At 32.8% G+C, this 13,069-nt stretch overlaps 1 protein-coding gene across 2 annotated transcripts in view; it reads left to right on the forward strand.

Annotated features, from left to right (window-relative positions):
- The window catches only part of didum (dilute class unconventional myosin), a 696,374-nt gene that overhangs the window by 66,183 nt on the left and 617,122 nt on the right, over window positions 1-13,069 (forward strand). For both annotated transcript variants that reach the window (XM_090402302.1, XM_090402303.1), the window contains exons 3-4: window positions 5,578-5,689; window positions 8,435-8,491. In XM_090402302.1, coding sequence (XP_090258428.1) covers window positions 5,578-5,689; window positions 8,435-8,491 — 169 coding nt within the window. The remainder of the gene's footprint in view (window positions 1-5,577; window positions 5,690-8,434; window positions 8,492-13,069) is intronic.

Consider the following 13,069-nt stretch of genomic DNA (forward strand, 5'->3'; position numbering starts at 1 on the left):
AACAGTACTGCCCTCAACCTTACGTGTTCGTATGTGGCATAAAATAAAAGTTTTAATAATGTTATTAAGAACATCCAAAATATTAATTACAATTAATTATGTATGCGAGACAGAGCCAGTTATTCATTTAGTGTTTATATATATTATTTCTGATTTTTAATAAAGATGACTGCTGACCTAATTTATAACTCCGTTTTAGTTGGATATATACGCCTACTACCGTTTGTGTGTGTGGTGAAATTGTTTTCTTAACTAACCTTGTTAGGAACCAGTTCAGAAAACGCATTCTCACAAAACTGACACTGGTTTTTCCAGTGAATTAGTTTCATATCCAGTGGTCATTGCGTGTGCCCCTGATGACTTGTGTGTGTGTGTGTTCGCTCACTACAGATTTCCACAGAATTCATGTTTAATACGTACCACATGTAAATATATGAAACAAGATTTGTAACAATCTTCAGTGAAAAATAAACTGAAAATAAATAACAAATTTTATTTGACAGTAAATATATATATATATATATATATATATATATATATATTTTTTTTTTGTTAAAGATGCCAAGCAATTTTAAACCTGGTTTTACTCCATTTCGTTTATTTTTATTTTTTTAAATAGCTTGGTATCTTTAACATTTATTATACCCAAGGTAAAATACTTTCTACAAAAGTAAATATTTTTATTTACTCTCAAATAAAATTGCCCAGGTAGGTCATCAGAATAGTTGCAAAAGGTGTAATGTTGTTTCTCTTAAGTGCATTAGCTCTGTTTATATATTTTGTACATCTTTCAGCACAATATTCAGTTTATTATTATACTAGAAAATTAATATACACAATTTCCTCAAAGTAATTTGAAAATATTTTAAGGATTTATTGCCATACATTCAGTTCTGGAATATAATAACACATACATTATTAATGTGGTTGTATATTATTAACATAATTCCTTGATAGACTGAAATATTTTAAGGATTTATTGCTATACATTCAGTTCTGGAATATAATAACACATACATTATTAATGTGGTTGTATATTATTAACATAATTCCTTGATAGACTGATGGCCTATCTTGAAATAGTATCACTTATTTTCAGATTTCTTGAGCTGCCTCCAGCAGTGTCACAGCTTCAGTGCCCCTTCCTTCATGTTACATCGATCTTTTACTTTAGATAGAAGGGTCTACTTTTTTGGTGGGAAAGACCTGAGTTCGAATCCCTTCAAGCATACTAGCAGGAAGGCATACACAGTATGAAAGGTAGAATCCTACAGTCCTAACTGGCATCCTCTATTGATATGGAGGTGGAAACTCACTGAAGATCTCAAAATATTTTAGATAAAGTGAGGCAGCAGAATTCATTCAGATATGGTGAATGATGTAATAATGTTCTAGCAGAATCTGGGAATAATCTCTGATTTATAACCCTATATAAAAGGGTTATACTCCAGACCATGCCATGGGCTATTACTCCAGAGTGGCTGTGGTGCACATAATGGATGTAGTTTATGTATTTCTCCAGATGAATGTAAAAAAAAAAAACAAAAAAAAAAATCAGATAATTGAAATTAAAAAAAAATTTCCTGAGGTGACATTTTTCAAAAACTATCCTTTTCTCCGTGACAGAAACATTGTTGGGCAAGATTCATATTGTTATATTTCTGATGATAAACAGTCTTTGTTCTTGAAAGTGTCCTTTCCTTCATGTTTACACCATGATCAGAATACATTAAGAAAATTATGGAACCAAATGTGAAGGACGACATTTTGACCTTCACATTAAGGTCATCATCTGGAGTATACACATATATACAAAGAAACAAGCTGTACAACAATCTACATGGCATGCTAAAGTTACTGATCAACCATTAAACTATTAGCCTGACCTCTGGTGTGATGTAAAAAAAAAAAAAACTTACATCAAAGCTAGAGAGCAACAAGTTCACACAAAAAAATAAATTTATTGGCCACTATCCATACTGCAAACCAGTATGGATAGTGGCCAATAACAGCTGAAAACTGTTTAGTCCTAAAGTCAGGGTTTGCTGGAAAACTAAGTGGGCTGAATGTGTGCTATCCAAATTTTTGGGATTTTTATGCCGCCATTATTGTTAAGATTGGGGTGGTTAATTGAAATTTCAAGAATCAAAATTTAAAGAAGCAGCTGAAATTTTGATTAACCATCCCAATCTTAATGTTGAAAATGCTCATTCATCTTCTACCTTCATCCCTAAAATTGATAAGTAAATTTGAAGTGCATTTGTATTTGGGAAGCTTGTCACCAGATTTCATTCAATTTGTACTGACAATAATTCTGATACTGTTTTGCGCTTTGGAAATAATTTTGAAAATAATAAAAATTCATCCACAAAAGAATCTTTTAAATCTTGATTATATATGTGGACTAGAGTCTCTGCTTTGGAAATAGTTTCTTTTTCTGACATGGATTTAATAATAAGAAAGTCAAATCTGTCATAAAGAGAATTATAGGTAGCTCATCTTTTGTCAAGTTGTTTAACCAATGCCAAATATCATAATGCGCCACATAGTACATCTGACCCGAAAGTGATTTAGTGCGGCACAATCAGCATTTTTTCAAAAATTCAGAAATCACCATTATTAAAATTTTAATTATAATAATGGTGATTTCATAATAATAATTACAAAATCTTATAATTTTAAGCATGCATTTTTTAAATCATGCAATTTTCTCATCTGCAATACATTATTCTTTTTTTGCTTTGCATCCTTGCCACATCCCATATTAAAATATGAGAGAAGGATGTGCAGGGATAAAGGAATCTGAAAATTTTCTGATTTCCAGTTTTTAAAGGATATGCATGTTTTGAAGTTCCTAGAGGTTGATAGGACAGTTTTTGGAATGATGTCTGTCTGTCCCTAGTGGTACGTCAGGGTGAGGTGGGAGTAAAATACAAGAGTACCTAGGGCCTACCTACAAAAATCTTAATGTGGTCCTGGTGTATGGGAACAAGGAGAGTGAGTTTGTTAAATTTCTGAGAAAATATCTTAAGCAACATGTGACTGAAGCAACTTCTGCAGATGTGGTGGAACTTTATAAAGGATTGCAAAAAAAAAAAAAAAAAAAAATTAAATGTAACAACCATCCCATATGCTGTTGGTTACTATTTATTGGCAGGGAATATTTTTTCTCAAACAGTGCAGTTTACTTTACACATTTTTTGCCTCAAGACACCAATAGATAGTTCTTGAAACTTATCTGGGTAATGAACTAGCTGAAATCACTCTGTACTAAAACTCACTGGGAAGCACATGCGGTGGCAATTCGTGCAATTATAGAAATGTATTCAAAGATTGTAGATGCCTTTGACAGCATAGCTGAAGACCATATATAACCAACAAGAGACAAATAATTGCAAACAAGATGCTAGAACTAATTTGTAGTTATGTTTTTATTTTTTTTTTCTGATGAAATTTTAAAGTTTTTTTCACTACACAAGTAAAATTTCTTCAGCAGAACTGAATTTAAAGACACAATCTCTGCCAATCTCATTTCCACATATTGAGGAATGAGTTCCAAAGATTTGAAAACAAAACATATCCTACTCAATGCCAACTTTAAAGAAGTGAAATCCAATGAATAAGGAAAAAAAAAAAAAATTAAATACCAGAGAGAAGTTTCACATATCAGTTTTCAGTATAATAATTAATTCCCTCAAAGTAAATAGGAGAAGAAGAGGTAATGTTTATTTACAAAGTGGTTTCCAGTAAATATTTATATATTTGCAATAGAACAGTATTTGCAACGTTCCAAAAATGTGGTGGAATTGTATCTTAACGACTTAAATGTTGAAAGTTTTTTCACTTGGTTATACTATAAATTAAGGACTCCAATAAATTATATTCTTGGTTTCATCCTTTATCCAAGTGCTAACAAACAAAGTTTTCACGTCAAGTAACTTCATGACTGGGCTACTTATATATAGAGGCTAATAACTTAACATCAGTTGCCTTAGTATCCCATATGCAACATATATATCCTCATGGACATGTACAATGCTGTGTATAAATATGAGAGATTATTCCTGGAATCGGCCTCAGCTCTAAAAAAAAAAAAAAAAACTCCCCAAAGCTCAACAAATTTGAATGCATGAGACTGCCCCAAATATGGGAAGCTTGCACTCTAAGAACATCAGCCCAACAGCTAAGACAACCCAATTTAGTCCACAGAGGGAACCTTTAAGACTCTAGGACTGATTTCAGTTGTTTTCTTCAGCCATTTTTGCTTGGTGTTAGTGCCTGTTTGCACATATCATTATTTTGTGATCCCTGAAGATGTAACATTACTGAAACATAGGAAGTATTAATTAAAGTTTTTATTTAATATTCTAGTATACATTGTTTTTCCCTAAAATATGACAGTTATGTATTACCAACATATAAGTTTATCTACAAGAATTTATCCATTCAGTGCAGATTTATATCTTGCATGTGAATAGATAGAATAGTTTGCAAAACACACCTCAAAATAATGGCTTCACCATACCACATCAGAGTAATGGCTTCACCATACCACAAATGAGATGCTTTATGTTCTCATTTTTGGAATTGATACATAGATTAAATTTTATCTTATGGATCTCAGCATCATTACCCCTGATTTATACCTTTATAAAATGCAGAGATCTGTTTGCAGTAGGCCTCAAAATTGTTCTGATCAAATACTGAATTGTGAATCTCATCCTGTCTGTAAGCAGCCATGGTATCATAGCCATTTAATTATCACTTGGACACTGTTTAGAACATTCAAAATTTAGAAAAAGTTCTTTGGCAGTCACCTGTCTTGAATCTGTTTACAACCTTTCTTTCATTTTGATCTGTTGTCATGTCCAGTTGTCATTCTTATTCAGGTTGATTTTCTAAAGCCAAAATCATGCAGTTTTCATTTGTTCTTCTCTTTTTATTTTGCCAACCCATTTCTGCATTGCTGTTATCAGTAGTTTCACCAAACATTCTGAATGATTCTTTTGATGAATTTTTACAGGCTTCTCTTGATTTATCTAAGAACTACTGATCACTTGCACCTGACTATTATTAAAAGCCTGAACACACAAAATCTCTCTCTCTCTCTATATATATATATATGTGTGTGTGTGTGTGTGTGTGTGTGTGTGTGTGTATTATAGGAAAGAAGATTCAGAAGTTTACAATACAGATAAAATAAGTTAGTTTATCTGCACTATGCTGTTTTAATTGTCTGTACAAATACAACAAAACTATGCTGAACAGCAATACTTATAGAACTATGCTGATAGACATTTTGATGCTTTCATCTGAGTCTTTCCTGGTGTCTTCCATAATTATATTGACTTCCATTATAGTTTAAGAAATGTATCTGTAAATGTGTTAAGCAGGTCTGTCATTAATGAGAGGATAAACCTTTCAAGGTATGGTACCTTGAATTAGTGCAGTTGTGCATGTTTTTTTAGTATGCAAGAAATAGACCACATTGCTATATTCTGACTAGGCTGTTGATCTAGTATGTAGAACATTTCATGAATCAATATTTCTGAAATAAATTGTTATTTATTTTTACAGAAAGCAACATTGAAGATTGCATCTCATGATAAGTTACCACCTTTAAGAAATCCTGAAATTTTAATTGGTGAAAATGACCTCACATCATTATCATATTTACACGAACCTGCCGGTAAGAAATTAGATATTAAGTACCAATAGATACTCAATAATTGTTTGTGACCATGTTTTTTTTTGCTCATCTGTGTTGTACATTTTAATATTTAGCATGATAGTGGCATAGAGTGTAGGAGATTGGAATGGAGAAAGAAACCTGATTCACATTGGATGTTTGCATATTGTCATTTTCAGGAAACTGAAATGAATACTTAGTTGGTATATGACATATGACCATCTTATCATCCATGTACTTCTCACTCATATGGAAACTAATAGTTGCTAGTTGTTCAATGATTTTGTGGTCACAGAGCTGTTGGGTGACTAGATAATGTTATTTATATTGTATGTTAAAGATACCAAGCAATTTTAAACCTGGTTTTACTCCATTTTTTCCAAGTGAGCAAACAGACAAAATGTCAAGTTTGCACCTGCAATTGATGCAAGACTAGCTGATCCCACAGGTAGTGCAGGACCAAGGCAACTCGTGGTAAAGGTGGAGCAAGCTCTGATCACTAATCTTAATATTTACCCTTAATGCCAAAACACATCTCCAAGAAGGGGATGTATGATGTTTTGTATTAAAGGCAAGGGGCCACTACCCAGACCGGTCTGGGTAGTGCCTTTAATACAAAACATCATACATCCCCTTCTTGGAGATGTGTTTTGGCATTAAGGGTAAATATTAAGATTAGTGATCAGAGCTTGCTCCACCTTTACCGCGAGTTGCCTTGGTCTTGCACTACCTGTGAGATCAGCTAATCTTGCATCAATTGCAGGCGCAAACTTGACATTTTGTCTGTTTGCTCACTTGGGAAAAATGGAGTAAAACCAGGTTTAAAATTGCTTGGTATCTTTAACATAATTATACCCAAGTTAAAAATACTTTCTATATTTATATTGTAGTTCATATATATTTCTGTAATAGGAGTATCAAAACATTTTTAATGTTAAAAGCTACATTTAGTTTGGAAATTGTCTTACAGACTACTGAATTTTAAAAAAAAAAATGGTATTTCAAGTGATATCGGTACCTGTATGATCAGAACACAAAATATAAGTATAAAGAAACCATTTGTTTTGTTTTGAATATGAAATAGCTGATAATATTGAAATTATTCAAACAGGAAACTCCATTTTATAATTAAAAAATTTTTTTTTTAAAAACAAGTGCCATCAACTTTCGTGATTTCAGTACTCTTATTGAGTGACCTCATGAGCACCTGTCATCTATCATGTCAAAGCCTTATCAAGAAAGATAATAACTTATTAATTCTCAGCATCTAAGTGATCATTTGAACTATTTTGTCCATTTTTACAGCATTTCTTCTGGACTTCAACTCCGTTTGCTAGCCTTATCTGTTTCTTGCAGTGCAAGTACATTTTTCATCCTATTTAAATTATCCTGCAGGATCACATCTATTAATGATTACTCTCTCCAATTAAGTATAAGCAAACAGCAGCTGGATATCCCCCCCCCCACTTCCTCAAATCATTCCCAATATATTACTGTGAAAATTAAACAGTAGTGGACCAAGTAGGAGTCCTTTAGCATGTTACAAGGCTCCAACTTGGGCCTTCTCTAATGTCTATTCATCAACCACCATGTTATTCTCATATCCATCCCCATTTGTTGTAGTTTACCTAATAGGATTATGTGTGAATTATGTACCTTATTCAGTTTAACTCTCACTTTAATTGTAGAAAGTAAATTACTAAGACAAGAGCGCCTCTTCACAAAGCCATGTCATCACCCATTGAGGTCATATTCCCATCCACCCATGCCTGAATTCTACCCATGATCAACTTTTCTAGCATCTTAATCATTGTACCTGAAACTGACTGGTCTACAATTTGCTACAATTCGAGTTTTTTTTTCCATAATTATTGACTCTGTGGTCATTTCTCATGTGAATATAATCAAAAATTCCACATGCTGAGCTGCCTCTCTGGTAAAGATGGCATGATAACTCTTCCCAATTCAGAGGCTCTGTAGTTACCTGTTATGGACAAATCCTCTTATGCTATTCCATATCTGGCACTCTCAGACCTTGGGACTCATTCATCACATACATTAAAGTTAAAATTGAATGTACTACTACTGCCAACTACTGATCTGCATAGCTGTGGGGACATAGACTGGAAGGAGGAAAGCACAATCAGAGGAGGTGGGGGACAAATAGAATGTTCACAAATTCTAATCCTTAATTTATATAAATTATATATTTCTATATATTCAACTGTTTAAAGTTGTTTCAATTGATATTTAAAGGTTTCAGTCACAAGATATAACAACATTTATCACATATATCATATGTGATAAATTTAATAAATACATTTAATGTATTTAATTAGATGTATGTATTTATTAGATGTATTTAATATTATGTATAATAATGATGTATAATATTGTGTATAATAATGACGTATTAATGTTAATAAAGTTAATTTTATTTATTGCATATGGCTTTTTGCTATTGTTTGACAAATAATCACAGTTGCTTGTCAACAATGATTGTTATTGATGCAGAGAGAAACAAATAAATGGTTTAAAAATTTAAAATAATTTGGTATTGTTTGGAAATTATTTGCAAAAAAATCACCCCAATATCTTTTAGAAATAAGCCAAGAAATAAGAGATTTCATGCATTGTTAGCAGAGTATTTTAACTAGCTTCTTTTGTTAAAATTAGGATCAGTAACTATCAGATACTAACTTTTCAAAGATGGAATAATGATTTCATATTTTATTTTAATTACAGTACTGTACAACTTGCAAGTACGATTCTGCAATCATAATGCAATATACACTTATTGCGGTAAGTATATTTTAACAATACATCTAATAACTTAAAAATACACACCAGTGAATTTTTCTTTGAATGAAACTTTTTTTTTTTTAATCTGTGTCTGTTTTCTGTTTCATATTTCTCTGAGCATATTCTAATTTGTAATGATTGTGGCTAATACATTACTGATTGTAGAGTCTTCAAGCAGGAAGAGGAACTTGTTTTAATGGTTCTGCAATGTTTGTTAATAGCACATAATAGTCTAATCCATTTATTAGCTATATGTTTTATAAAAATTTCCAACATGACACAAATTTCACATCAGGTGATTGATATTATTTGTTTTATTTTCTAAGCTGCATTTTTTCAATGGCATATTAGCTTTAATAATAAATAGCAAATTTATAATGTGATAAACTCTCTCATTTTATGCAAACATCCATCGCATTTCAAATGTTCACCAAATATTAATTTTAGATCACTTATGTGAGTTGATTTGACAGAATAAGCTGATCAGAATGCTAATGAGAAAGGACCCACCTTCAGCTGTGAAAAAAAAAGTAGCTTAGGAAAGAGAAGAGAAGAGAAGAGATTTTTCTGGAGACCAGTCCAAAACTTGGGTGGTTTGATGAAGCCTTGATGTTCACCAGTTTTCTTTTCATTGGAATAGCCAATTTGATGAAAATAAAAAGTTCCATTTATGTGATACTTACACACACACACACACACACACACACACACACACACACACACACACACTGGGTAATGGCAGAGGAGCTTTTTTTTTTTTTTCATTAAACAAGCTCCTTTGCCACTATCCAGTGTTCCCCTCTTTTTGTTCACCCTTAGTGGATGGCAAGAAACTAAATAGTTTGAAACTGGTAGGGAACCACTATCCTGGAGATTTATTCTGAAATGCATGATGTATATGAAACTGACATTGTTCTTTCGTTTGTGTCAGTAGGTGAAGATGGTGTCTAGTTATCTAATTATTCTGTGGATAACTTTGAGATTGTACCTTCTTTGGTAAATCAGAGATTTGTTATCAAATCTTTGGTGCAAAGTTCTTGCTGTAAAGCTGAGTCCATGATACAAACGTTGTTGCTGCTGATTATTTTTATGACAAATGTAGGCTGGCAGTATAATGCTAATAAGAATGGCAAGTACCTGCTGAATCTCTGTTTAGGACATAGATTAATCATTACATTTGTTGTTAAGTACATCTAGGAAGGATAACTGGTTGGCTATCTTCATGGAGACTTATTTTATCCAAGGATGCAAACTGTTAATTCTTCTGAAGGAAATTGTACTGTGTTGATTCAAAATAGAGCCAGTTGGCATAATTGTCATTAGTTTATCATAATCCAGAGATGACTAAATCAGTTGCTAACTTAAGTGTTCTAAATAATAAATTGCCAGTGGGAGATATAATGAATTTCTATGTAATTGTAGATTTTGTATTTCCTAATTAAATGTTTCTGAAATAATCAGAGTGTAAAACAAAATCAGAGCCCCTCATTATGTTCAGAGGAAAGTTTTAAGACAAAATGTCAAGTATCTGTTAAAGAAATATTGGTCGTCAGTAATGTGATATCAAAACTTACTATCAGGTTAAAGGATAATATCTTTAATCTAGGTAAGGAAATAGCAGAATTCTTGATGAAGTTACATAGCCTCTACATGCACATCTAGAAGAAGTCATAAATAATTATTTGTGTAGGTAGATGAAGTGATACAATTCTCAATCTGTCTGAGTAGCATACTTCCTTGTGGAACTTTGAGTAGATTAAAATGCATGATTCTTCTGTACTATGTTGTTAATTTTTTTATTTTACTGCATTCCAATTTCAATTTATGATTTTATCTTATAAAAGGTAATGTTCATGCAGTAGTGATCAGGAAAAGGAAGGAATAGTGATAGTATTCCACAGTAAACATAAAGCTAAACGTCTTCAAAGGCAGTGTCAAGTAGAGTGATGTTGGTATATTTCAAAATGAGGAATTGAATGATGAGACTTATTTGTGCATATAGCCGCACAGAATTTTCTTCTAAAGAAGAAGGGGGAAGAATATTTTGAGTCATTAGAGTATACAGCTGACAATGTAAAAGGAAAAACTAGTCTTTGTTGGAGATATAAAGAGCAGTATTGGAAAAGAATACTAGACTTAATTTTTTTTTGGAAAAAATTGGAGAGCAAAGCTAATAATGATGGTAAGGGCCTGCTGGATTTTTGTTCAGATTGCTCACATTGAGAGAAGACACAAGAAATATGAAAAGTCTTATTGACTGTGTTATTGTTGATAGTGAGAACTTCTTATATACAGGAGATTGGAAATTAGGAAGTGATCACCATTTAATTTTGAGCAGGATAAAATGAATATCACAGTAGATATTCAACCTCCATATTCATATAAAAATATGGGGGGGTTGCTTAATCAAAGCTAGATAACTGAGAGGAGACCCTTTTCCTTTTAAGGAAATGTGCAAAACTGATGGGCTTCTGACCTAACATCCAGTCCTCATCTTCTTAGAGTGCATTCCATTACTGAATGAGCTAGCAGTTCGGGATTTAGCCAACAAAATCATGTTCTATATTGGCTTAAACCAAAAGACAGTGATTTACAACAATATATGTCATACAGCTGAGACATTGCCCAGTTAAACAAGATAACTGAGTTCTCTCCTCCCCTCCCCCCTTGTTTTTTTCATCAGAGATCCAGGGCAGCAGTTAAGTATCATCTACACTGGAATGAATTCGACATCAACAGAATTCAAGATAGGTACCATTAATTTGATATTTCTCTAATTCTTCTGACAAAAGAATTAGAGAAGTACTGTATTTGTATAATTGCTGTTATTGAAACAAAGACAACAAAAACAAGCGAGATTCTTCTAAATAACAACTAAAATGTGTTATATTCAGCCAGTAATTATCAGGACGTGGAAGGAGGAACTGTAGTATTCAACACTAAACACAAAGATAATCTTGAACTGCAGGCACATTCAAGTATAGTGATATGGGTTAACATCAGAATGGGGAATTGGATGATGATGAAATTTACTAAGGAAGAAGTGGAAGAATTTTTTGAGTCATTAGAAAAGGACACTGATATAAATAAAGAGTTGTTCCTTCATGTAGATCTAAACAGCCAGACAGAAATATTTCAGGAAAATTTGTAGAAAATAGTAAAGCTAATAATAATGGTAGTTACCTGCTGCATTTCTGTTCAGGACATAATATGGACTAATCATTACTAATACTATGTTCTGATATAAAGATGTCCACAAATTAACATGGAGAAAACATACAATTTTTTGTACTCATGTCTTCATGGTTATTAGTTTTATCTGTGGAAGACTATAGATTAGCCAGCTTGTATAAAGCAGAAACAGGACTACATGTAAAAAAGAGGGCAGTAGGGAAGGAAGGAAACTCCCCCCCCTTTATTGAGAGATAATTACCTGAGGCAACATGTAATGGAGGGGACACAAGGTTCAAGAGAGCTAGATCTGATAATTGCATCAGAGAAATTAACCATTCTAGCTATGCTGTCTCTGCTTGGAGAAAGAGATCAGACTTGACTGGGGACATTGCCATACAAGCAGAATTTATATTAAAAATGACGTAAATGACAGGAAACGGTTTTCCTGCCGTTTGCGTAATTTTCCGTTGGTCCCGTCTTAAGGCCTATTCTTACGATATATTGTTTTCTCGCCATTAACAACTTGATGTGGACGTTATTTCTCATGATTTGCGTTTTTTTCTTGGGTGGCAATACTGATTTTTGAATCGATTTCTGATGAAATCTGCGCATTTCTGTTCCCAGATGGCGTTACCTTTCGGCTGTAGTTTTGCTTTCGTCATCACGGTGACCTGCACACTTGCAGTAGTGATGAGCAATACCGTGATTTTTCAGTCACAGTACAAATTGATATTGCAGAATTTCTGCTACGTAATTTAGCGTGTGAAAGTTGCTTTCAAATTGTGGTGGTGGATTATCCATGTTAGTAACATGGAGAAAAAAAGACAGAAAATGTATTTCAGTAGAAGAAAAGATGGCAATTCTGCAATGTGTAGATTGGCATGCCGGAACACTTGTGCATTTAGCAAAAGATTTTGGACTCTCTATGTCCACTTTGAACACGATATAAAAAACAGGTCAAGCATTGAACTCAACACAAAGCAATCTGGCGCTGTGTCAAAAAAACGAAAAGCAAAAACAATCAACAATTAAAGATTTTTTTAAATAGATGTAAGTGATTGTAAATTCATTTATTTTCAGTTATTAAATTTTGTAATCAAGCACATACTAGCAGTAAGTCATCTTTTAGCCTCTTTTTAATGTTTTTTTACATTTTCTGTTATTTACACTTTCCTGCTATTTACACTTTTTTCCATCAGTCCCCCTGAAAAGTGTACAAAAGGGGTTTTACTGTATATATGGAACTACAAAGCAGCTGATTATGACAAGCTGAGGAGACAGCTTTCAGCAGAACAATGGCATAAGAATTTGGAGGAGAGAGAGATGTTGATGCATGGGAGGTGGTCAAGAAGAAGAAAGTATCTGAATGTATACCTAGAGTCAGAAGGCTAAATCAGTTAAGGG

This window comes from Typopeltis vanoorti, chromosome 13, assembly GCF_054136105.1.
Source record: "Typopeltis vanoorti isolate ZY-2024b chromosome 13, IOZ_Tvanoo_1.0, whole genome shotgun sequence".
Taxonomy (NCBI): domain Eukaryota; kingdom Metazoa; phylum Arthropoda; class Arachnida; order Uropygi; family Thelyphonidae; genus Typopeltis; species Typopeltis vanoorti.